This window comes from Schistocerca gregaria, chromosome 7 (assembly GCF_023897955.1).
Source record: "Schistocerca gregaria isolate iqSchGreg1 chromosome 7, iqSchGreg1.2, whole genome shotgun sequence".
Lineage (NCBI taxonomy): Eukaryota > Metazoa > Arthropoda > Insecta > Orthoptera > Acrididae > Schistocerca > Schistocerca gregaria.
The window spans coordinates 534219319-534247225 of NC_064926.1; the positions used below are offsets into that span (position 1 = coordinate 534219319).

The 27907-nt window shown below is 42.3% G+C and overlaps 1 protein-coding gene across 2 annotated transcripts in view; it reads right to left on the reverse strand.

Annotated features, from left to right (window-relative positions):
- LOC126282029 (FGFR1 oncogene partner 2 homolog) overlaps positions 1 to 27907 on the reverse strand; it is a 74669-nt gene that overhangs the window by 36772 nt on the left and 9990 nt on the right. Inside the window, exons 3-4 of one of the 2 annotated variants that reach the window (XM_049981435.1) lie at positions 6756 to 7007; positions 5282 to 5326 (exon numbers count right to left, since the gene is read on the reverse strand). In XM_049981435.1, coding sequence (XP_049837392.1) covers positions 5282 to 5326; positions 6756 to 7007 — 297 coding nt within the window. The remainder of the gene's footprint in view (positions 1 to 5281; positions 5327 to 6755; positions 7008 to 27907) is intronic. The other variant, XM_049981436.1, reaches the window with a different exon arrangement.

Sequence of the window (27907 nt, forward strand, 5' to 3'; positions counted from 1 at the left end):
CGGAACAGTTGCGGGGTTGTAATGATAGGAAGGCGGCGGGACCCGCAGTGCGGCCTGCGAACAACAACACAACGGGAGAGGACGGACACGACCAAGGAAGGACCTTACGCCACAACAAGAACAGACAACAGAGTTACGAAAACCAAACAAGACAACCATGCCCAATTGTATAGAAAACACAAAAGTCAATACGCTGTCTAATGCGAGGCGAAATGTCCTGAGACGTACGCACGGTTAGGCTGGCAGGCTGAGCAACAGGTAGGCACTTAAGTACTCGATCGGGAACGCCGCTATTGGCCATTGCAACCACGTGTTTCACTGTGGCGCCCTCACTCTAAATGCAGGCCAGGAGGCGCGTGCCGCCAGAGCTTACAGCAGTATGGTACAGAGACCTCTACGGGTTTTCAATGTCCATGATGTCTGGCGGGGATTCAAATTCTGCAGCACATGGTACCAGATTTGCTGTGTACCCCCAACTCATATCTAGACCTACCACCTGTGATTCACCTTTACCTCTCCCTGTACTACAGTTTTCAGCACTATTTACATTTTGTTGAGCCCAACCTACATAGGTAGGAATGATGATCAAAATAAAGTAAGAGAAATCAGAGCTCGAACAGAAAGGTTTAGGTGTTCGTTTTTCCCGCGTGCTGTTCGGGAGTGGAATGGTAGAGAGATAGTATGATTGTGGTTCGATGAACCCTCTGCCAAGCACTTAAATGTGAATTGCAGAGTAGTAATGTAGATGTAGATGTAAAATGTGCCAAACCTTCCTCTGATTCGCTCATTATGTTCTTTACCAGGCGTTGTTTCTTGCTGGCTTGTTGCAGGATGTCATCATTTCTTACTTGATTAATCCCCCTCCTCTTATCAGTCCTCTGTAACATTATGGTTTGTAATCATTCAAGTGCCATTTATCTGTTCCATGTCTATGCTATTGCCATCAGCTAACATACATTCTATCAGTTTAAGCACCTGTCTCAACTTCACTTCACTTCGGCGATCACTGCATGTCACCATACTGGTTTTCTATCTCTCACATAGTGCTTTACTTCTCACATTGTTTCTTCAACACAATGTTGACGGCGACAGTGAGCAACCCTGCCTTACACCTTTGACCTCCTGTAGCATTCTGTTCTTGCAGTCTGCTTTGCATACAGAGAATGAATAACTCTTTAGCCCTACAGTTGATACCATATTAAGACTGAAAAATATTTTATTAAACTCTAAATTATAAAATTTTTTCTCCAAACCTACAAATACCCTCTTATTTGCTGAAACTACTACCCTAGTGCCCCTATTTTTCCTAATTCCCCCCCACCCCCCCCCCCCCCCCCCCCCCCCCCCCCCCCCCCCTCCAAGTCAACTCCTAATCTATTATCAATTCTCTTTTCCATTCATGAATGAAGTATTGCTGTGTTATTTTTGGCACAGGTACACATTCTATGATCACAAAAAAGAAAACAATTCATGTCATTATTACAAGAAACTATCATTATTCAAATTCAAACAAATAAAAATAGTGATAACTAAAAGGTACCATTTTGTACACAAAATCAAAATGTTTAAGTGAAATTTCTATGTGTTCGTAATTTAAAAACAGCAAAGCACATCAATATGTAGTACACCCAATATCATTTAGTAAGCTGACCCTTAAAGAAATGTGATATCTTAGTTTGTATATTTGAACTTACAAATATTTGCAAACTTGTCTTCTGTGTCACTTATGTACTCACTTCCTACTTATTTTACACTTTAGTGATACCGGCTGTTTATAATAGAAGTCATTTCAGTAAACTGATTTATACTACCACAAAACAATAGATAACAGCTCCAAAAATTTTATTTAAAAAATGTGTGTGAATTCCTAAGGGACACACTTCTGAGGTCACGGTCCCGAGACTTACACACTACTTAAAGTAACGTATGCTAAGAACAACACACACACACACACACACACACACACACACACACACACACACACACACACACACGTGCCCGAGAGAGAGGACTAATCTCTGGCGAGAGGGCCGTGCAATCTAAGTTAATCTCTATGTCTACAGTTTAGAGTTTTTCAGTACTCCAGAAAAGTCAAACAAAAATTAGAAACGCACAACTTTGGCCATTTCTCTCATAAAGTGACTGTCTTCACCAACCCACTTACAAACCTTTCTTATGACAAGTAATAATTACCACTGTAAATAGATACCCAGTCTCACTGTACATACAAATGTGTTAATCTATAACTGTATTGGTTAATATTTATATGAGCGCATTGGTCATTGAGAAAGCAACAGCTTTCTTAAAGCTTATCTTTCCTGTTAATTGTGTTAGATTTACTCCTAATTTCTTTGAAGGACGAACACACACTGTACTTTTACTCTTTTAAACATTCAACCTACTTCCGACATTTACTAACAGCCTCAAATACAGAAGGTGGACTGAAGTATGGAAACACTAAAAAACACAACACATTACTATTCCTAACATTGTGTAGAAAACCATTGGCATTCAAAACAGCTTACAGTCATCTCGGAATATCTAAATACAGGTCCTGTATGGTTTCAGGGGAACCTTATAACATTCTCCCTGCAAACAAGTGGCAAGGGCAGGTAACGATGATAGCGGTGGATAGTGATCACGCGCCATTCTCTCAAAGTAGACCACAATGACTGAATAATATTGAGATCTGGCAATTGCGACAGCCAGGGGAGATGTGACAATACAGCCTCATATTCACAAAAGTTGTCCTGGACAATGCAAACTGTGTGAACAGGGGGGCCTGTCATGTTGGAACACATGATCACCTTTTGGGAAGAAACAGTGCAACACGGGACAGCCCTGATATACCCAAATGGTCACACAAGCCTCGGCAGTAAAGTGATCTCGCAGATTAACTGTAGAGCCAAAGGAATACCACAATATGGCTCCCCACCTTGTTTCATTCTTGGGATGCAGACTTGGCTAGAAGTTGGAAACAGTGTAAAACAAGACCACCCCACCACATGAAATTCTTCCATAGTTACACAGCCCAGGTGTTATGGCTTAAGCACCATGTTTTCCTGATAAGGGCATCTGCATCACTGATGAATGGTTTTGGAATTCCACCTCACCCTGCAATTTCCCACTCACAGAGCCCTCTGTTTTGTTTTGTTGCTGACGAACTCACAGGAGTGACATTCCATTCACCATCAACCATTGGGGAACAGTCATCTTATTTTTCCATCACAAACTTCAACAACCATCTATCAGTATCACTCAATACACATTTGTCTGAACTGTGACTTTTTGGATGATTGTTTCCCACTTTCCCTGTAAGCGGCATTAATTTTACATATGGTGCCTCCTGAAATGCCGAACACTTCAAATACGGAAGTACCTACCATTTGAGCACAAACCATTTTCCTGTTTTAAAATGCATTGAGCTGTGACATAATGTTGTCACAACTTCACAGAAAACTGTTATAACCACAAATTACATTTGAAATGTATTGGGAACAATGCACAGGTGGCAACCTACAGGTTTGGCAAGCAACTGCATATTTTATGTTCAAGCATGCATTTCTCTTAGTGTTTCAACTCCTGTATCTTTCTGTTTCTACCTCTGTTTGCCTCATTTATTTATTTATTCACACATTTCTCTTTTCTTCTCATTACAATACCACTACTCAATTTATTCATTTTTATTCTTAATTTTATATATTCTCTTTACTTTGGAGTTGATAGATAGTCACCTACACCACAGTACAGTCTGTAAATTTTTCTTGTTTGTTAGTGGGGGGGGGGGGGGGGGGGGGGGGGAGGATGAGGCAGCAGCAAAGAAAAGGAAAAGTTATCTCTGCCCACCACACAGATTTTCACAAAGGGAGAGCACTGTAGCACAAACCCACACCTTCCTTATGTGATGCAGTCACTTGACCTGTACTTAGCACTTCATACTAAGCATCTACCCTCAATAGTTCACTTGTATGCAAAACTTAGAAGGTGGCAGTAACTTTCACATTATGTATACAAAAGCAGTTTTTGCATGATGTCTCAGTGCTAAGAAACATAACTCTATGAAACTTGGACCATGCGTACAAAGAACTGCTACGGTGCAGTACATAAGGTAACTGAAAGAAATATGCAACATGATGAACAAAAATTATACTATTACTCAAAGACAATAACTACACTGATGTCACTGTGATTTATGTTGGTTCCTGGGCATTAAAAAAGGTGGGACATAACTCTTATAGGGTGTGTAATCATCATGGATAGTAATGCATACTATGCATCTCGCGTCAATCCCTATCAAGTATGAGTGGGATGTATTTCAGCACGTCCACATGCCACGAAGACCATCCAATAGTTGTCAGCCGAGTTGGAGGATGAATGGAACATCCTGCCACAAGAACTCCTTACCAATCTTGTGACTTGCAAGTGAGCACACTGCAGCACATGCGTTGTCATCCGTGATAATTATGTATCCTATTAGAATACATTTTTCGCCTTTTCTAACATCCATGAGACCACCATGAGTTGTACCTACTGCATTGTAATTATTGTACTTTCATAAAAATGTCACTTCCTTTCATCTCACTTTGTATTTCTTCCAGTTACCTTATGCACTATATTGTAGCAAGTCTTTATGTATGGTCCAAGTTTCAACAAGACATGTCACTTGACAGCGACATCATACAAAAATTACTCTCAACATTAAATTTTGCACACCAGTGTTGATAGTATGGAGGAGAAGTTTTAGGCAATGCTCACAATTAACCATGAATTGATTCAACTTTCTAGCACAAAAGACTCCAACACAGTATAGAAAAATGAAAAGTGACACTAAACAATAGATACTATAGTGGTAATGGATTCCATATTGCTAAGTTTGTTAGTGGGTGTCGACAAAACGTTAGTGACAAAGTCTTTTGACTTTCACCGATTCTGAACTAGGGAGTCAACAATACAAGAAGCAATTTACAAACTAAATTAGTGGTACTATAGAATTTGAACATGTCGTGTTCATACACTGTAACTCCCTATTCATTACCTATTCTGAATGTTTCTCTCAATTCAGGGTTGAGAGCAGTTACTCATTTCCATCAGCATATACGCATATACATTTTTCTTTCTTCTGATTAATGAAAGTTTTAAAATTCTTAGAGCTTGATAATGAACTGAATGCTTAAATTGTTGAGTGTGTCAGCCTTGTTACAAATGTTTCTGAACTGGCAACTAAAAAAGTAAATATTCTTTTGGCATAAGTATTGTTAGTAAATATTGAATAAATTTGTACCTTTTCTTGTTCTGCATCTTGCAAGGTTTCCGTTTGTGATGGGATCTATAAAACATGATGTAAGTATCAATGCATGGGATCTGATACAAACAAATTAATAACTTGAAATATTCTGCCCATTTTCATTCACTAATGCCTTATGGAATAATCTGGGCTACTGCATTGTTCATAAACAAAGTTAACTGTACACAAAAGCATGTACAAAGAACAAAACACAGTGTGCACAGGCAATGATAGTAGTCAAGTAATTACGCACTTTAATACTATACATATTGTATGAAACTTATTTTTTATAATTCCATACAAAAGTACATATGATGTGGTGAATTATGTCTCCCCCCCCCCCCCCTCCTAATGATGTTATATGACCAGGAGATAGTAAAGGTATCCACAGTTGCTCTTGATGGTTTCTCCCTTGGTGCTGTTATGTCCCGACTTGTTAATGCAGAGTATATGTCCACATACGGAAAGTAATTATTAAAAGCCTATGAACTTTCTCAATGGCATTAGAATGCATCATATAACTCAGTTGGAAAATATGTAACTAGCAATCAAACAAAGTGCTCAAAATATATATGCCAGACTTAATTCTGTCGTGAATTAATAGGAGACCTTCGGAGCAACTAAAACATACTGAAATGCAATAGCCACAACCAACAGCATCTTGCTCATATACAAAAGTTTGACTGTATGCACAAATATATGTAATGCCTTCTATGCTTTGGTCAATGTCAAAAATATTGATTCTTATGAATTTTGGCCCTGTTGTCTTCATAATCAAGGCAATGTCTGTGATGTATTGTCATCAGGGTGGACACTGATTGAAACAAGCATTGCACATACATGTAGGGAAAAAAATTATTAGCATTGCCAAACTTTACGATTTCAGACAAAGCATACATATAGATGAAGAACATGTTTAGAAAGCTGGTATGGATCCTACACATTATGAAACATTTTGTTCCACATGACCCACCCACATTTCCATTTCTTCATTTCTGTCTTCAGTGGTCACATATTTCCTGCCTTACATAAAAATTTATATTGTCCTTTAGCAACAACTCGTCATGCATTTTAATCTTTCTACTTGTCTATACCAGCTATTGGAGTACTACACACAAAACTGGCAGTTTTGACTGTTACAAAGGCTTAATACTGTTCCTTCACACTTCTCTGCATGTTGTTTAAAATTATTACATTGGGTTTATGTGCTCTTGTATGACAATTAATGAAAAGTAGTAAATTTTCCCTCTCCTCTACTTGTAGTATTAAAATCAAGTATACAGGTAACTAACTTTACTTGAAATTCTGAAGATAAAACAACTCAAAAATCAATTTCACATACATCTAGAACTGGCTTTGACTTTTTAGTACAGTTCACTGCATAGAATCCTTTGAGACTGTCACTACTTAATACTAAAATTAAAATTTAAATAAATGCGTATTAACAAAGATGACAAAACATATGATTTACCTTAGAATATTTCTGTGTGCCCAATGCAGCAAGATCAATTTTAGACGACGCTACCAGCCGTGTAACATGTTGACGGTATTTTGACATAATAAGCTCCAGTGCCTTTTGGTGTTCATCCAGAGCAGCTCTTAGTTCCCGGTTTTCTTGCTGTAATTCACGTAAATGCCTGTTCTCCTGCTGGATGCCTGCCACAAGCACAGCATGTGGCCGCTGACGTGCTGATTCATTCAGCTCATTCGCTTTCTCTTGGTACTGAGGAGTACAAAGAAGTAGCTTCTGGGTGACATCATAACATAAATGTCTTTTCAAAGATAAAAATACATTTTGCAAAGACTTAAAGAAAAACGTTTGTTATTTTTTGTGTGTGTGTCTGTATCACTGCAGACTAATTTAAAAGGCTTTTATCCTGTTATTAACAAAAGAAATATTAAAATTTGACAAGCTGTAAAAATAAAATTTCAGATTTACTTACTACAGGTTGATTAAAAAATATCTACGAAAGAATCAGTTAGTGACACGCCACGGATTTTATTCACACGTAATGGAGTGACCACATCACTGAACACGAAAAATTATTTTCTGTACCACAGTAAATGAAAAATGTGAAGAGATTAAAAAGTTAACAATGTCTGGTTTTAATAACCACTATCAAGAAGTAGCAGTAAGGGATAACTGTATTTATCAATTATCAGCTGAACTCTTTATCACCACTGCAGATGCCCCATGCACCATATCAAAGACCGAAGAACAATTCACAAGACACAGGGAAGGAAGATTAGGACTTAGCATCCCATCAACATTGGGGTCATTAGCAATAGAATTCAATCTCAAACTTGCAGTAAATTAGCAATGTGTCTCTTCAAAGGAATCACCCTGTTGTCTGCTGTAAGTTATTTTTCTAATCATGGAAAATTTAAATCTGACTAGCCAGAAGTTTATTCATCCTGTTCGGATATTAACTGTCATACTTCTGCACCACAAGATACAGTGCTCAAGGAATTATGATACGCTGACTGAACATAAGGTGTGTACTTTGATATAAAGCTTATGAATCAAGTTCCATCAAACAAGAAATTGCTGGATATGTTACACAGAGGAAAATAATTACCTAATAGGTCTAAAACACAACACCATTATAAATGTAGAAACCACAGAAATAGAAATAACTAAAGCAGTTTTAGGGCATATTACAAGAAAAGAACACTATTTCATTGCCATGATTGGTTTGAGGCAATCACACCTATTGTGGTGAAACCTGTAACTCGGGTAGAGTGATGTGCTACTTGCCGTGGCGCACACAGCCACGCAAATACAACGGTTGACTGCCGCTGCAGAATGAGCCACACCTGCAATGTAGTTCCGGCGCATTCCACCAGCTGGAACTAGAGGTGCTTCCCGCCAAATTTAAAGTAGCTGCGGAATACACACGCGCGTGACCCCTTTTTCCGATGCGGATGGTAATTTGATAACATCACCATCCGCCAATCGGGTATCACCAACGGCTGCCAATCCTCACGACAGAATCCGTGGAGAGAGACTAGAGCCACCGGGTTAAATAGCCGCCAGGAAAAGAAACAGGCGTCTTTCGACCTGCCGCCAGGAGGAAACATCGTCGCAGCTGGATCGACCAGGTGCCAGTCTTTAATACGCCAGTCTTTGACCCGGAAGCGGCGCCCGTCTAACTCCTCGGCACCCATTAGAGAGCATCGAGAGAGGAACGTAAAATCAATTCAGTTATAAAAGTCAATTTTATTAAGGTTGTACATTCGTGTTTTGATACTAAATTTTTGGGCAGGAGAAAAGCCTTTTTATTTTCTAAAAAAGGTTATCTGTTGTAAAATTAAGTGGTGTCCTGGCTACACATAATAAAGCAAATTTTATTATCACGTGGGTGTTGGACAGTGTATATAACACTACCCATTCACCTATGCCACAAAAAGAGGATCACTGTAGTTGGAATGACATTAGTTAAATAGTTTGGACTCGAAAACTGTTTTTGTCGCTGTTTTCGTTTGCAAATGGATACGAGATGCAAGTGAATGCTGTGCATTGGGTTTGTCCCAATCTTCGACACCCTGGCTTGAAGGAGCAGAGTGCGCTGCCAAGTACAGTGTGTGCTGTGACAATGGTGATGACATCACAGTGAACAGGAGATGTAAAAACAGATCTATCAAAAACTGATTATTCTGTTGTATTATAATTTGTCAGGTTGACCTTTAAACTGAAACTGACAGTCAAGTAATTACTGCAATGTTCCTGGAGAAAGTACTCTTCATCATGAAGGAATTGTAAAACATTGCCAGAATACATATTATACTGAATGAAACAGTATCATATTCATTTACGTAATTGCATGTTATGCTAAGTTCTATTCTTTCAGCATCTGCTGCACAATCTGAAGAAAATGTCTCAGCTTTTTAGCTTCCACGGTCACCAAGAAGTACAAATGTGAGCTGAATAATATCAAGTAATTACAGCTCACGGACAAATTAGTTATGAACACTGGAGATCACTACACTATATTCAGATAGCTACAACAGTTTTACTACATTGCCAACAATGACAGAAAAGATGGATTGCTGCTTATCATAAAGAAGACACGTTAAGTTGCAGAGAGGCACAATTCAGACACACACAAAGCTTTTGGCCACAGCCTTCATCAGCAAAAGAGAAACACACACTGTTAATACACACAAGCAAACAAGTACACCTCACGCACTCTTGACTGCCAACTTTGGCAGCTCAGGCCAGAATGCAGCTATCACATCGGACAGCAGCAATGGGAAAGGGAAGGGATAGTAGTGTATGGATGGAGAGACAAACGAATGCTGTCTGGCATAGTGCTGCAACTAGAATACCAAAAGACGCAGTGTCAGAAGGTTTTGGGACAAGGAGGTGGGGACGAAAAGAAGTGAAAAAGAGAGAAGCAGAGAAAGATGAGTGGGTGCGTTGGCAAAGGGCAGCAAACAAAGAGTCTGAGAGAAGAAAATAGGGATGAGATGATAGGACGCAGGAGGTGGAAGCTTTTGGTGGAGGATGTAGGGGCAGTATGTTACTCTAGCTGGAGGCCAGGATAATTTCAGGAGTGGGGAACGTGTTGTTAGGATAACTCCCTCAGCACAGTTCAGGAAAGCTGGTTGTGAAGGGGGACCCAGATGGATCAGGTAATGAAGCAGCCATTTAAATCAAGCATTTTATGCTCAACTGCATGTAGAGCCACAGGGTGGTCTAATTTGCTCTTGCCCACAGTTTGGCATTGGACGTTCATCCTGGTGAAGAGATGATTGTGTGGCCAGTTCTTGGGGATGGTGGGAGGATTGGGGATGTTATGGGAAATTGGATGGGATATCTGTTTGCAGACTACGTATGGGCAATACTGCCTGTCTGTGAAGGCCTCTGTGAGATCCTCAGCATACCGATCAGTTGGCTGGTTTAGAGTGAAAGGGATTAAACTGCAAGGCCATCAGTCGCTTCATCCATTCATTGATAAATCTAGAGTAGTCATCAAAGGAAGGAGGCAAGAAAGCCTGAATGTAACTAACACAAGAACAAAGAGAGAAAACCCAGAAAAGAGAGACAGCACAAGCAAGTCGTTAAAAGATCAGTCACGACAAGGTATTAAAACCAACAAATGAAAAAGAATAAAAAGATGGAAAGGGTAGAGGCCCGGCTGGGCCACCCAGCAAGGGCAAGGGCCGCCAAAGGACCCCGGGGGGAAGGGGGGAGGAGGGGGCGGGGGCTGGAGATTGGTGCCCTTCCAATCCCATGGGCAGTCAACGACACCAAGCAGCCCTACCTTGCAAGGATGAATAGAACCCACCTTTGCAACCACAACATAACACCAGGTCAGCCGAGTTGCTGTCATCTGCAAACCACTAGAGGGAGCATGTCAGGAAGATTTAGATGCCGCCTCAAAGCAGCCAAATTTGGGCAGTCTATGAGTAAGTGGACCACCGTCAGGGGCGGACTCCGCATCGGCAGTGAGGGGGATCCTCAAGTCAAATAATGGGTCAGCCAAGTGTAGCCAATGCAGGCAGTGGATTTTCTGTGAGAAGCAAGCTGAGAAGACTGACACTTAGGCATGGTCTTGTTAATTGTCCTCGGTTTGTTTTGGGAGATCAGGGCAGACCATTTTGAATGCCATTGATTGCTGAGAGTCAAACTCCCTGCAATAAATGACCGAAAGTCTGGTTCTGGGAACCCAATTTCCAGAATCGTCATCCTGGTGGCTGGCTTGGGCAACCCGTCAGCTCATTCATTTCCCGAAATCTCAACATAACCGGGCATCCAAACGAAAATGACTGGTCCCTAGCTCTATGGAGGTCAGCGACAAGATCCTGGATGCCTTAACCACTGGGTGGGGAGAGTAGCTCTAGTCTATAGCCTGACAGCTGCTAAGGGAGTCACTATAGATTAGGATACTCTTGCCAGTGCAAGAACGATCACGGCTAAGGGCTACTTTAATGGCCATCAATTCAGCAATGAAAACACTGAAGTCGTTCGACAGAAGGTGGAGTTCACTGTACTGTGCATGTGTGCATGCAAAGTCTTTTCATCCATTAACTGTTGAGCCATCTGTGAATGCAGATATTTCTCAAGGACAGCCAAGAACAGTAAATAAAAAATCATGGGGTCAACATAATCTTTTGGACCCAAGGAAACTTTGAGACAATCCTAGATTGGGGCACAAGCCACGGGAGCAGATGCGATGTCTCGCTGACCAGAGGCAACAGTAGAGGAAGTTGCAGTTCCGAACAGACACTGGAGGAGTACAGCAATTGTAAACCCGGTTCTGGATCGCTGCTTTGGGAAGTGGAGCTCCCTTCCACAGAGAAGGACACAGTAGTTGGGATGTTCAGGGAAGCTATGAATGCGTATACTGAAATTCATCAGCTGTTGTTGGCACCCGATAGGTAATGAAGGAACTCCAGCCTCAACTAGCAGAGTGTTCACACGGCTAGTTCAGAAGGTTCCTGTCGCAAGTCGGACCACAAAATGACTGATTGAGGGAGGTTATCAGACTAAACGATGAGTTCATCAGTCCCATGGTCCCAAAGTCACTAACGGAAAAGAGTGTCTGCGGAACCAGGAGTCAAACTATAAAAGGAGGAAGTTAAAAGACACACAGTGGAGGGTATAAAAGGGTAGCCCAAATCTAAAAACTGGGAAAACAGTGGGATAAAAGAGCGGTCTTTGCAAGAAAGGGTGGTCACATGTCCCAGACCGAGAAAACATGAAGAGAGGTCCCAACCACAACCACCCTGCTTCTGTTCCAGGAGTAAAGCAAAACCTTGTATCTGAAAATAAAAACCACTTTCATGGGGGATACTGAAGACCAGTTCAACCGTCCATGAACTGTCTGCCAATATTAAAATTAAGAAATCTGGAAGATGATACTTAGTATGGGGACATTCCACCAACATATGCGGTACCACCGGTCTGTCTCCACAACTACACTATGGAGCTGTTTCTTTACACAAGAGGAAACGGAGGAGTGGAAGGAAGAGCACAAACGTGAGTAGACTCCTTGAGCATGTGGATTTTATTACTGAGAACAGTAGCACATCAGATAACATTCCATTTTTTGACAAAAATAGATTTAATATGGATGTGCATATCCAAAGCTAGAATCATGAAAGGGGATGGGGGGAGGGGGGTTAAGTATCTGCTTCTCTAGTAAAACGGTCAGCCAGTTCATTCCCTGGGATGCCCACATGACTTGGGACTCACTGGGTCAATGACAAAAATGCATAACCCCAGGAGAAAGCTGGAAGCCATGGGAGACGACCCACGCCATTGAGCATCGGATGGTGCCTTCGAGCTGGCACTCAGCTGATGCTACCAAGTGGGAGCTGCACCAGATGCATAAATTGTCGAAATGCTATGCCGGAGTAATCAGAGGCCCAACAGAGGTTACAAGCCCATTGATGACTATGAAGAAGAGTGTTACATTTAACACAGAACCCTGTGGGATACCATTTTCCTGAATCTGAGGGGTGCTGAGTAAAATGCCAACTCGAACCCGGAAGAGCCAGCCACATTCAGATTGGTGAGGGGTAATAGACAATGGGACGTTGCCAAGATGATCACAAGCAAAAAGATCTGCAGATTGGGCAGCAGAAGCAGCTTTTATCAACAGAGAACCCTATCGCATCTTACTCAGCTTCCACTTCACCAAACTTGTCCTGGATATTCTCCACAAAAAACAATGGCTTTGTGGCAGCAGATGTGTCCCTGTCTGTTCTAGTACATACGACATAGCAGGCACCATAGCAGGCAAAGTGTTTCACCCCAAGATGGCGAGCCTAGCCATCTGACCACGGTGTAGTTAGGGAAGAGAAGGCTGCTGGGTCATACTAAGCAGCATTCAATGATCCTTCACCATTCGTAGAGATGGCTGTTTGAGAATGGCTAGATGTTTGCAGCTTGGCACACTTCATGCGCCAAGCATCCACCCTGGTACCATCCACTCCAATCAGGGGCTCTTCCCTTGGGTGCCACCCAGCCACAGCAAGGGCCGCTTGGGATGGAGGCCATTGCCAGGAGTTCTGGTGCTCCAGGAAGACAGGCAACCACTTTTTGGCATACATGTATCTGTAGTGTGATCCTTATGTTGTCTGGGGGCTCAGCCAGATGGGTACATAACAGCCCTACCACATGGACTGACTGCATGTGTTGGTGATCTAGCAGGGTGGAGGGGCAGAGAAGGATGAGGGGAAGGAAGGGGTGAAAGGAATCCATGCTGCAGACGCTAGTGAGGGAGTTCTTCCCAAATGGCTCAATAAAAACAGAAAATTTAGAAGTGGAGGTCAAACTTCAAGCATGGACCTAAACACCAAAAAGGATGAAAGAGAATGGGCAGCATTAAGTTGGGGCCCCATGTGAGTGAGCCACACACAAACTCACAATGATTAATAGGGTCCAGTATCCACAATGCTCTGGGTGATGCTGAACCATATGCAAGAATTCCGTAGTCAAGACGTGATTGAATCAGAGCTTTGTAGAGCCACAAAAGGGTAGAGCGACTGCACCCCACCTACTGTTACGAAGGCAGAAAATGTGTTGTGGTATTGCCAGCACTTTAAGCCATGTCAGCCGGGAATCTAAGACCAGTCCCAAAAATTTATGCATCTCAACTACAGGTAGTAACTGATCATCTAGGTAAAGCTCCAGGTGTGTGTAAGCAGTACAATGGCAACAAGTGCATTACACGAGTCTTGGCAGCTGAAAACCAAAAGCCATGGGTAAAAGCCCATGATTGTGCTTTTTATATGGTGCACTGTAGGTGGCACTCAGCAACAACCATACTAGAGGAGCAATAATACAAGCAAACATCAGCATATAAGGAGGGCGATACCGAAGACCCCACAGCTACTACTAGACAATTGATGGCCACCAGAAAGAGAGGGCTGCAGGACCCCATTCTCTTGGATAAAGGGGGTACTGAGGGAAGCTTCCACTTGAAGTCCAGAGACCTCACTCATGTATTGCAGTTTGAATGTGGTAACACCATGTCATGTAATCAGCCTCTGTAGGTCAATAAAACAGCACCAAGGTGCTGATGACATGCAAAGGCCATCCAGACAGTGGACTCCAGGTGAACCAGCAGTGTAGCGGAATTTGTGAAAATCACCGATATATAGCCAAAGGGCCCCGAGACTCAAGGAGCCAACACAGCCACTTGCTGATCATGTGTTTGATCAACTTACAGAGAATGCCAGTAAGACTGATTGTGTGGTAACCGTCCATCTCGAGGGGGTTCTTATCCGGTTTGAGTACTGGAACTATCACACTTTCTCGCCACTGAGATGCAATCTCACTCTCATTCCAGATCCTATTAAAGAAGGCAAGGATGTGATGCTGACAATCCACTGAGAGATGTTTCAGCATTTGGTTGTGGCTGTGGTCTGGCCCTGAGGCTGTAACAGGGCAATGAGCTAGGGCACTGGAGAGTTTCCATTCACTGAATGGAGCATTGTATGGCTTCAGGTGACAGATAGCAAAAGATCAGTGCACTCGCTCCTCCTGCTGCTTTATGAACCAGAAAGTGGGGCTGCAGTTCTGAGTCACAGATGTATGAGAGTAATGCTCAGCAAAATGCTTGGCAACAGCATCTGAATCAGTGTAAATGGCACCATCTAAGGAAATACTTTGTACACCTGCTAGGGCTGGAAGTCGTAGAGTCGTCTTATCCTTGCCCTTACCTATGTTGGAGAGGTATGTGTTCCAGTGGTGGAATCTTACCATTCCCAGAATACTTGCTTTCGGCATTTTACGAGGCAGTGAACACCAGCAAGGAGCCGTTTGAAGGCAATGAGGTGCTCTGGTGAAGGGTTCTGCTTATGGTGTTGGAGAGCACACCTATGATCTCTAATGTTCGCAGCAATCTATGGGGTCTGACATAGTAGGGATCCTGAGGGACAGGGAATGGCTTGGTTAGCCACCAAAACAATGGGTGCCGTTGTATGCTGAACAGCCGCATCAATACTGCCTTGCACTGCTGTAAAGATCTGCTTCCTCCGGAGCCACCGGTATCCCCACCTTGGGTGTAGAAGGAATACACAGAGTGTCCAGTGGTGTGGGGGCCACCAGATTTTCTTTCTTTTGTTCTCCTTGCCCTTCTCTTAAGAATACGAGGACTGAGAAAGTTTCCCTGAATTGGGGTCCAGGACAAAGGAAGAACGAGAAGTCCAATGGCCAGCAGGATGTGGTTGCTTCAGCCACCAGTTGGCATTTGGCTGTGGACCAGCAGGAACCATGGAAGGAGTGACAGTCACAGGAATGTCACCCAACTTTTCACAAGAGAGCAGCACCTGTAATGTTTTAATTAGGAGGGAACTGCTCTTCATCTTAGAGATGGCTGCAACTTCCCTGGATTTGTCCTCAATGTTTTCCATAAAAAATATTGCCTTTGTGACCAAAAAGGTGCCCCATGAGTCCTGGTACAGACCAAGTAATGGGGGAGAGGGGATTCTGCTCCTCGGCTTTTAGCCCTGCATTCCTCCCACAGCATGGCAGGGGATGGGAACACATTGTGATCTTACTTTGTTGCATTGTTTGAGGCCTTCACATTTGAAGAGATTGCCAAGGCCATATGACCACCAACAGGAGAAACTTTACGTCACTTCCTATGCAAACTACCCGCCATGGTGCCACCCACTCCGAACGGGGCTCTCCCCATGGCTGCCACCCAGCCTCAGCAATGGTTGTCTGGCCAGTAATCCATTGCCAGGAGTTCCCTTGCCCCCGCATGAAGGGCACATACTCCATGGCATAAATGGCGAGTGTACAGCACAGGCAGCAACAGTACAATCCCTGCCATTGTGCAAGTACTTGACAACCCTCCCCCTCTCCCAACAACAACATCATGGGTACCGTGTTGGGTTTTGAGCACAATACAACAGGAAGGAAGGGTGCCAGGGTAGAAGGACACAGAGGCAGAGCATACACCACAGTGGGTGTGCCGACAAACACTTCTGTAAAATGTGGAAAAAAATGGCAGGTGGAACCCAATAATGGGGACCATGTAATCGTTAATGGAAGGTAAAGGTTATATTAGGAGTGAAACTGGAAATCAGTATCTAAATCGTGAACCAAGTACAAGCAGGGTCTGTACCAAATTGACTATCTGATGGAAATTCAGAGGAGCAAGAGATAGTCAAAGTGTAGGTTTGCAGGACAGAAAAATGAAGCAATGCTGAAAAGGCTGGGGCCCCACGACAGCCAAGCAAGTACTCGCCGAAGAGTGGTGAGCCTCCTGACAATTCAGCATAGTGAGCAGGGGAGTTCTTGTCACTGCAGATACACTGTGTCCAGATGACTGGACTGTATGGGAGGGACTTTTTGGTGTGAAAGGAATGACAGCTGTCTAAACAGAGGCACTGTTGGTGTTGGTGGGTTTAACGTGGATGCCAACCTGTTTATGGACCACCTAGAGGAGACGTGTACAGCCTCCCAAAATGCCAAACCCTTATTCTGCTTCAGGTTCATTGACGTTATCTTCACAACATGGAATCAGACCAAGACACATTCTTCGTTCCTTCACAACCTCAACACCCTCTCTCAGATCCACTTTGCTAGTCCTCCTCAACGCAGCATGCCACCTTGCTAGATGTTTAACTCTGCACCTCTGTCCACGTTAAACCCACCAATCACCAACAGTACCACCGTTTCGACAAAATATCCCTCCCACACATCCTTGCCATCCGGGGATGGCGTATCTACATCTATGTCATTACTGTGCTATTCACAATAAAGTGCCTGGGAGAGGGTTCAATGAACCACTTTCAAGCTATTTCTCCAGCGTTCCACTCTCAAACAGCGCGTGGGAAAAACGAGCACTTAAATTTTTCTGATAGAACCCTGATTTATTTTATCGTGTGAGCACTGATTCCTCCCTATGTAGATGGATGCCAACAGAATGTTTTCGCAATCAGAGGAGAAAACTGGGGATTGAAATTTCATGGGAAGATCCTGTTGCAACGAAAAACGCCTTTATTTTAATGGTTGCCACTCCAATTCACGTATGACGTCTGTGGCACTATCTCCCCTACTTCGCGATAATACAAAACGAGCTGCCCTTCTTTGTACTACGTCAGTCCCATCTGATGCAGAACCCACACCGCACAGCAACACTCCAGAATAGGGCGGACAAGTGTGGTGTAAGCAGTCTCTTTAGTAGACCTGTTGCACCTTCTAAGTGTTCTGCCAATGAATCAAAGTATCTGGTTTGCTCTACCCACAACATTATCTATGTGACCGTTCCAGTTTAGGTTATTTGTAATTGTAACCCCTAAGTATTTAGCTGAATTGACAGCCTTCAGGTTTGTGTGACCTATCACATAATCTAAATTTAGCAGATTTCTTTTAGTACTCCTGTGAATAACTTTTCTTTATTCAGGGTCAACTGCCACTTTTCGCACCATACAGATATCTTACCTAAATCATTTTGTATTATTTTTTGGTCATCTGATGACTTTACCAGCGCTAAATGATGGCATCATCTGCAAACAATCTAAGATGGCTACTCAGATCGTCTCCTATGTCATTAATACAGATTAGGAACAACAGAGGGCCTATAACACTTCCTTGGGGAATGCCAGATATTACTTCTGTTTTACTCGATGACTTCCCGTCCATTACTATGAACTGTGACCTTTCCGACAGGAAATCATAAACCCAGTCACACAACTGAGGCGATATTCCATAGGCATGCTTGTGAGGAACAATGACTTGAGCAATTTTACAGTTTTTACATATGCCTCTTTCTGTGAGCAAGCAATTCTACATCTACATCTACATCCATACTCCGCAAGCCACCTGACGGTGTGTGGCGGAGGGTACCCTGAGTACCTCTATCGGTTCTCCCTTCTATTCCAGTCTCGTATTGTACGTGGAAAGAAGGATTGTCGGTATGCTTCTGTGTGGGCTCTAATCTCTCTGATTTTATCCTCATGGTCTCTTCGCGAGATATACGTAGGAGGGAGCAATATACTGTTTGACTCTTCGGTGAAGGTATGTTCTCGAAACTTTAACAAAAGCCTGTACCGAGCTACTGAGCGTCTCTCCTGCAGAGTCTTCCACTGGAGTTTATCTATCATCTCCGTAACGCATTCGCAATTACTAACTGATCCTGTAACGAAGCGCGCTGCTCTCCGTTGGATCTTCTCTATCTCTTCTATCAACCCTACCTGGTGCGGATCCTACACTGCTGAGCAGTATTCAAGCATTGGGCGAACAAGCGTACTGTAACCTACTTCCTTTGTTGTCGGATTGCATTTCCTTAGGATTCTTCCAATGAATCTCAGTCTGGCATCTGCTTTACCGACGATCAACTTTATATGATCATTCCATTTTAAATCACTCCTAATGAGTACTCCCAGATAATTTATGGAATTAACTGCTTTCAGTTGCTGACCTGCTATTTTGTAGCTAAATGATAAGGGACCTATCTTTCTACGTATTCGCATCACATTACACTTGTCTACATTGAGATTCAATTGCCATTCCGTGCACCATGCGTCAATTCGCTGCAGATCGTCCTGCATTTCAGTACAATTTTCCATTGTTGCGACCTCTCGATACACCACAGCATCATCTGCAAAAAGCCTCAGTGAACTTCCGATGTCATCCACCAGGTCATTTATGTATATTGTGAATAGCAACGGTCCTATGACACTCCCCTGCGGCACACCTGAAATCACTTACTTCGGAAGACTTCTCTCCATTGAGAATGACATGCTGCGTTCTGTTATCTAGGAACTCCTCAATCCAATCACACAATTGATCTGATAGTCCATATGCTCTTACTTTGTTCATTAAACGACTGTGGGGAACTGTATCGAACGCCTTGCGGAAGTCAAGAAACACGGCATCTACCTGTGAACCCGTGTCTAAGGCCCTCCGAGTCTCGTGGACAAATAGCGCAAGCTGGGTTTCACATGACCGTTTTTTTCGAAACCCATGCTGATTCCTACAGAGTAGATTTCTAGTCTCCAGAAAAGACATTATACTCGAACATAATACGTGTTCCAAAATTCTACAACTGATCGACGTTAGAGATATAGGTCTATAGTTCTGCACATCTGTTCAACGTCCCTTCTTGAAAACGGGGATGACCTGTGCCCTTTTCCAATCCTTTGGAACGCTTCGCTCTTCTAGAGACCTACGGTACACCTTTGCAAGAAGGGGGGGCCAAGTTCCTTCGCGTACTCTGTGTAAAATCGAACTGGTATTCCATCAGGACCAGCGGCCTTTCCTCTTTTGAGCGATTTTAATTGTTTCTCTATCCCTCTGTCGTCTACTTCGATGTCTACCATTTTGTCAGCTGTGCGACAATCTAGAGAAGGAAGCACAGTGCAGTCTTCCTCTGTGAAACAGCTTTGGAAGAAGACATTTAGTAATTCGGCCTTTAGTCTGTCATCCTCTGTTTCAGTACCATTGTGGTCACAGAGTGTCTGGACATTTTGTTTTGATCCACCTACCGCTTTGACATAGGACCAAAATTTCTTAGGATTTTCTGCCAAGTCAGTACATAGAACTTTACTTTCGAATTCATTGAAAGCCTCTCGCATAGCCCTCCTCACACTGCATTTCGCTTCGCGTAATTTTTGTTTGTCTGCAAGGCTTTGACTATGTTTATGATTGCTGTGAAGTTTCCTTTGCTTCCGCAGCAGTTTTCTAACTCTGTTGTTGTACCACGGTGGCTCTTTCCCATCTCTTACGATCTTGCTTGGCAGATACTCATCTAACGCATATTGTACCATGGTTTTGAACTTTGTCCACTGATCCTCAACACTATCTGCACTTGAGACAAAACTTTTGTGTTGAGCCGTCAGGTACTCTGTAATCTGCTTTTTGTCACTTTTGCTAAACAGAAAAATCTTCCTACCTTTTTTAATATTTCTATTTACGGCTGAAATCAACGATGCAGTAACCGCTTTATGATCGCTTATTCCCTGTTCTGCATTAACTGATTCAAATAGTTCGGGTCTGTTTGTCACCAGAAGGTCTAATATGTTATCGCCACGAGTCGGTTTTCTGTTTAACTGCTCAAGGTAGTTTTCAGATAAAGCACTTAAAAATATTTCGCTGGATTCTTTGTCCCTGCCACCCGTTATGAACGTTTGAGTCTCCCAGTCTATATCCGGCAAATTAAAATCTCCACCCAGAATTGTATATAATTGCTAAATATGGAGCTATCGTATCAGCAGATTCTGAGAGGAACCTGACTGGTATACAAACTGGACTGGGAGCCTTGCTTTTATTTAGTGATTTAAGCTGCTTTGTGACATTGAGGATATTTATTTCTATGTTTCTCATCTTGGCAATTGTTCTTGATTGGAATTCAGGAATATTTACTTTGTCTTCTTTCGTGAAGGAGTTTTGGAAAATCACATTTTAATAACTCAGCTTTAGTGGCACTGTCATTAGTGATTTCACCGTTGTTATCGCTCAGTGAAGGCCTTGATTGTGTCTTGCCATTGGTGTGCTTTATATATGCCCAGACCCTCTTTGGGTTTTCTCCCAGATTTCGAGACAGAGTTTCGTTTTGGAAATTATTGAATGCATCTCACATTGAAGTACACTCTATATTTCGAACTTCTGCAAAACTTTGCCAGTCTTGGGGATTTTGTGTTCTTTTAAATTTGGCATACTTTTTTCGCTGCTTCTGCAACAGTGATCTGACCCCTCTGTTGTACCATGATGGATCAGTACCATCACTTATTAACTTATGTGGTATATATCTCCCACTTTCCGTCAACACTATCTCTTTGAAATCATCCCACATCTTTTCTATATTTACATGATCAGATTGGAAGGAGTGCAGATTGTCTCTTAAAATTGTGGTAAGAGCATTTTTATCAGCTTTTTTTTAAATAGATATACTTTTACATTTCTTTTTGATGGTTGTAGGAGTTATGGTATTCAGCCTAGCAGCAAGTGCCTTGTGGTTGCTAATCCCTGTATCCGTCATGATACACACTATTTGTCCAGGATTATTTGTTGCTAAGAGGTCAAGTATGCTTTCATAACCATTTACATTTCGAGTGAGCTCATGAACTAATTGTCCAAAATAATTTTCTGAGAAAGCATTCAGTACAATTTTTGATGACGTTTTATGCCTGCTGCCAGCTTTAAATGTATAATTTTTCCAGCATATCAAGGGTATATTAAAGTCACCACTGACTATAATTGTATGAGTGGGGTACTTTTTTGAAATGAGACTCAGTGACAATGAATCCCTATGCAAGTATGCTGAGGGTCTCACCAAGGTTTTCAGAGACAGGCACCATCCACCAGACCTAGTCCACAAACAGATCTCCCATGCAATTTCCCTTCATATCCCCAAATCCTCACACCATTCCCAAGAACCAGCCAAAAAAAGAGTGCCCTTTCATCACCCGATACCATCCTGTACTGAAAAAACTGAACCACATCCTTCACTAGGGCTTGGATTACATATCATCATGGTCTGAAACGAGGGTCATTCTACCCTAGAGCCTTCCCGCCATTCATAAAGTCATGTTCCGCTGCCCACCTAATTTCTACAGCATTCTAGTCGATCCCTACGCCACTCCCAATCCATTGCCACAAGTATCATATCCCTGTGGGAGACCAAGGTGCAAGACCTGCCAATCCACACACCCAGCATCTCCTATTCCCAGCACTTCCTATTCCAGTCCTGTCAAAGGACTTCTGCTATAAGGAAAATACTTTTGGATTAAAGGAGACCAGTCATTGAATAGCAGAAGCACTGAGTCATCAACTGTTGGTTTTCGAATTGTTTCTTTTTTGGAGCTACAGAACAAATACACACAGACAACGCAAGCACACGCACACGCACACCTAATCCCCTACATGGCGCCTGCTGGACACACAATGCTGCGTCATTCCATGGCAAGTGTTCTAGAGGTTCCCGTATGATACAATCACAAATTTTTCTGAAATTTTGTGTGAACATTTGCACATGTATCAAACTGGAGTCTTGAGCTCAGTCCCCATGCTTGCAGAAAAATAATAATGCATTAAGGAAGGGGCTACATTTTTTTTGCAAGTACACAAATTATTGTTTTGTTTTATTGACCAAACATCTTTCACCAGTGGTGTGTTTTTTCCCTTTTATTTTACACTTTGTGCCCTATGGCTGCCAACCGAAGACAGTCACAGGTCTATGTATGTATACTATGTCATCACTTTAGTATAGAGTAGTCTGATAGGTGTCACAAAAATGACATGAAAGTGTTGCTCGTGCAAAAGGATAAGAAGCAGATGTCTAGGAAAATGCATGAGACGGAGGGTGAATGAGTAAGGAGATGGTCAAAAGGAGTGAAGGAAAGCATGTGGAAGACAGAAGATTGGGCCAAGTTGTGACCAAGAGGTTGTGGAAAGACAGAAGATGATGAAAAGCATTTAATCCAAGCAGACTCTGTTGGTGGTGAGGAACTGATGTTACGAATGAATATTTGGGAATTCAGTGATTCTGGCAAAAGAGAAGTAGCTGGTCAACGGAAGCGTCCGATTCCACCAGTCGGCTTTGACCCGTGATGTAAGGCTGTTGTGGAGTGTGACGTCATGACAGCACAGAGTTTAGTTTGTGGGAGTGGCATGTTTGTAGGTGTCCTTTTGATACGATTGGTGGTGCTTTCTGGTGGTGTGTTTATGTGTTGCGCACTTGTGTGTTGCATGATGTTTTTGGTTTAGTTTGCATGATAGGTGGCGGGTAGCGTGTTATGTGGCATATAGGGTTCATTTGCGGGTTAGCATTGCACGTGTGTGGTATCGGTGGTGACTGTGCTTTCAGCGGAATATTTTTCAGCGGGTTAATGATTTTGTTTTGGTTATGTCGACGATATTTTAGTTTTTTTTTTTTTTTTTCTGTTCATTGTGTGTGAATTTTGGTAGATTGCATTGCTTATATCTCTGGTAGGTATGGATATAGGTCAACAGTTATCAGTTGTCGGCGATGATGGGGGGACAAAGCATTGTCTCTAATAAAATTTCTTCAGCTATTTGGCCTGTTGGCTGAAGTCGTGAAGAAATGAGGCTTACTTAAGTTCTGGCATCTCGGACCAGGGACGGCAATATGTAGAGATATCGTAAGGATAACAGAACAGGTCACAGGAAGTGTTTAATTCCAATTCTGGTTTTCTAGGGTGTTTTTTTTTTTTTTTTTTTTTTTAAATTAAGGGTGGTGGTGGTGGTGGTGGTGGTGGTGATGATGGTGGAAGCATTGAGATTTATAGTGTGGTATTGGTAGTTGCTATTTACCTATATAGGTCAAGGGAAGTGTTTGATTCCAGTGGATTTTGTTTTTAGTTCATTTTGGGAAGGTTTTGGTCATTTTATTTTATCATTTCTGTCATTTGGTTTGGTGGCGTGTGTTTATTTTTAGTTTGTCCCCATCCAAGAAACCCCAATTTCCCCGTTTGTCCCGTTAGTTTCATTATTTTTTTGAAGGAATATGTATTTGATTGTTTTTTGGTCTATTTTTGTGTTTTGTTGTCATGTTTACATAATGACGTCACAGTCGCGATATGGAAGTTGTTGGGAATTGTAGTTTCCGCCATATTGGTCACGCCATTGGTCAAAGCAGACAGATGGAACTGGACGCTTCCGTTAACCTGAAGTAGCAATGTTTCATTAAGGATGCAGATCTGGCTGGAGGTCAGGTGTCTATATTGGAAGAGTAACAGAAGTAAGATGTAATTTAACTGTAAAACATTGGTATCTTTCTTTATAATGCATTTCCACCATACATAATGGAGTTTGAAGAGGAAGTAAATTCAGATCAAAATTAAAAACATTTCTACTTGAGATATATTTTGGCATTTACGTGAACATAATGACTCATAATAATACTAATCATTATGAATTAAGACTGAGAATATACATTTTTCTTTCCTTTGTGTGTTTATATCAGACTGATGCTGCCATTTTTCTCTTGTGTGTTTTCCAGTTATGACTGAAAGTGTGGCAATTCAGTGGTACTGGTAAATGAAAAGTAGCAATGTTTTGGGAATGAAGTCATACTGGCTGGAGGTCAGATGTCCATGTTGGAAGTGAAACAGAAGTAAAGATGTAATTTAACTGTAATGTTCCTTCATGTGCCATTTGTATATAATGTATTGTTATATTTTCCCAACATAATTGATGACGAGATACACAGAAGTGCCAAAGAAACTGGTATAGGTCTACATATTCAAATACACAGAACAGTAAACGGAAGATTACGGCGCTGTGTTCGGCAACACCTACATAACACAAGAAGTGTCTGGCACAGTTGCTAGATCAGTTACTGCAGCTAAAATGACAGGTTATCAAAATGTAAGTGAGTTTGAACAAGCTCTTATAGTCAGTGCACAAGTGATGGGACACAGCATCTCCAAGCTAGTGGTGAAGTAGGGTTTTCCCATATGACCATTTCAGGAGTGTACTGTATCAGGAATTTGGTGAAACATGAAACCTCTGATATCACAGTGGCTGCAAAACGATCCTGCAAGAACAGGACCAACAATGACTGAAGAGAATCATTCAACATGATGGAAGTGTGATCCTTCTGCAAACTGCTGCAGCATGCGAACCCTTCAACGGAACATCACCAATGTGAGCTTTCAGAGCTTTAAGCCCATTCATGTACACTTATTCACTGTACATACGATACGAGGCTTTATGCCTCACCTGGGCCTGTCAACACAGACATTGGACTGTTGATAGCTGGAAAAGTGTTGCTGGTCGGACGGTCTCTTTTCAAACTGTATCGAGGGAGTGGATGTGTGTGGTTATGGTTATGGAGACAACCTCGTGAACCCATGGATCCTACACATCATCAAGGGACTGTTCAAGCTGATGGAGGCTCTGTAATGGTATGGGGTGTGTGCAGTTGGAGTGATATAGATACGTCTAGATACGACTGACAGTGATACGTACATAAGCATCCTGTCTGATCACCTACAACCATTCCTGTCCATGTGCATTCCGATGGACTTGGGCAATTTTAGCAGGACAGTGCAACACCCCACACATTCAGAATTGCTACAGAGTGGCTCCAATAACACTCTTCTGAGTTTAAACACTTCCACAGGCCACTAAACTCCCCAGAATGAACATTATTGAGCATATCTGGGATGCCTTGCAACATGCTGTTCAGAAGAGATCTCCACCCCCTTATACTCTTACGGACTAGGGTCATTCCATAAATTTGAGAAAATGTTCCAGCTGATAGTCTCAGATTTGGCTGAAATTTAGCACACCAATGCTACCAAGTGTGGAACACTTATGTACAAAATTTTAAGTTCCCCTACCAATTAGTTCCAGAATTATGGCTTGTGAAAGAAGGTGGCATGACCCGGAAATTGCAACCCGCCTCTGGCAATCTATCTTCAGACCCAACTTCAGGCCTTAATAACTTTGGAACTATTCTGCAAAGTCCAGTGAAATTTTTACAACCCAGTAACATCCACTTAGAGAACACACTCTATGCATCAAAACACCAACAACATATTTCCGAGGGAAAATAAAAAATTCCAAAATGTGATTTAAAAAATGTAATACGTTAAAAGGAACATAATTCACTCAAGAGGGTATAAATTTTTTTGTGGTAAGCTTAATGTGGTCTAAACACACACAGAACTCATCTTGCTCATATCAGTCACACAAACAGAGTTACATGCAGACGAAAATACAAAAATTTGAAAATTTACCTGAAAAACATGTATTTTCTAAGTGTGGTAGCACAAAAGGAACATATGATATCCAAGCCAAATTTCAAACACCGCATAAGTAAACCATAATATAGTATGTGGCAAAATTTCAACTTGTTATTGCAAGGCATTTAAGCACAATAAAAATTGACAGATGAATTTGGTTACGTTTCTTTTCACATGATTTAACAAGTAATAGTGATGATGCAGACAGCTTGTTTCAGATAAAGCTGCCGCAATTGTTGGTAACCATTAGGCAACAGAAAGTTTAACAATGGTAGTTTTCAGGGACAGAATGAGTCACTGTTAGGCAGGATGTTGTGACTTGACAATCTTTCAAAGTGCCGCTGCGTGTCCTCTATATGCGGCGCTGTCTGCCAGCCATGCAGCAGCAGCGCCAACTAAGCGGCCAGCCAGGCAGCCAGTGGCCGCTAGACTTGGACTCAGTTATGATTTGACTGTTAAAGTGTACACACGTCTTACTCTGTTTACTTGATTTGTGACTTTCATGTGTTGCGTCTTCCTTGAAATATATTTGTCCAATTTGAAGTTATTACAACTGGCGGCGAGGTAGTGATTTTTCTTTTCCATCGTTGGCCCACATGTTTCCATGGCTACTTTAGAGCAACTATTGCAAGGTCTATAAAACAGCAATCGCTTCTCACAAGTGCGATTCGTGATTTCCTCATGGCATCAAATGCAGGGCATCTCTCGTCGCTGTCTCTACCTACTTTTCCTCCTTACGACAAGACTGCGGAAGACTGGTCTGATTACTAAAAACGTCTTCGACAGAACTTCTTGGCATTTCATATCACGGATGAACAAACATGTAAGTATCTGTTCCTTTCATGGATTTCACCCCAAATGTGTTGGTTGTTATCGCAATTGGCTCCTTTGAAAGATCCTGTGTCTTTGTCCTTTGCTGAAATGTGCTCACTTCCGTCCATCTATTTTCAAAAGCAAATGCATGTGGTAGCCTCTCATGTTGCCTTTTATTGTTGTCAAAAACAACCGAATCAATCCTATCGCACTTGGGCTGCTGAACTTCACGGCCTCAGTACACAGTGTCAATTTCTTACTGAAGTTCACAAAGAATCCTACGCCGATTCCATGGTTTGGGATGCTATTATCCGTTCGGCGCCCGACAAAGAAGCTAGGCAATGTGCCCTTCAGTTGGCAAATCTGACTCTAGATGAAGGCCTACCCATCGCTCAGTCTTTTGGAGCGCAAATAGAGGTATGGGGCGACATCAGGGAAATACAACCTCTGTGCGATGTTGACAAAGCGTGTGGTGTGTCCCCACTGGCCGACATGGTCGCAGTACGCTCTCAAGCGCGGCCTCGGCCTAACCATAAACAAACCTCCAAGAAACTGCAGCAAAACCCATGGCAACTTCCTTCATGTCCACGTTGTTTTACGAAAGATTCAGGAGAAGATTGTCCACAATGTTGGGCTGTGTGTCACAAATACAAAAAAGAGGGTCATGTGTCATCCGTTTGCAAATCTGACAGCATACATGATGTTCATGAACACGACACTGATTCTGATTCTGTGTTGTCTGTCAATTGTAAATCTTCCCTTTCAGGGAAGTTATTCCTCACTGTCCAAATACTAGGTCGAGATGTTCGCATGCAGGTGGTACTGGTTCTGCTGCCACTATCATCAGTTTTCAGATATATCTTCAGTTGGGTTCTCCAATTCTGTCACTAGGCAATTACGCACTTACAATAGACAGAAGATTTCTCTCTTGGGACAATTTGATGCTGAGGTATCTTACAAATCTGTTGTTCACACGTTCCCATATTTGTGGTCGACCATAGGAACGCGTAGAATCTCTTTGGTTTCGATGCCTTTCGCGTTTTTGGGTCTGTCAGTATCGTCTCTGACGCTATTCCTTATGCTCAATTGGATTCTAGTCGACAACATTTTCGTCCCTTTTTTCTCCTGGGT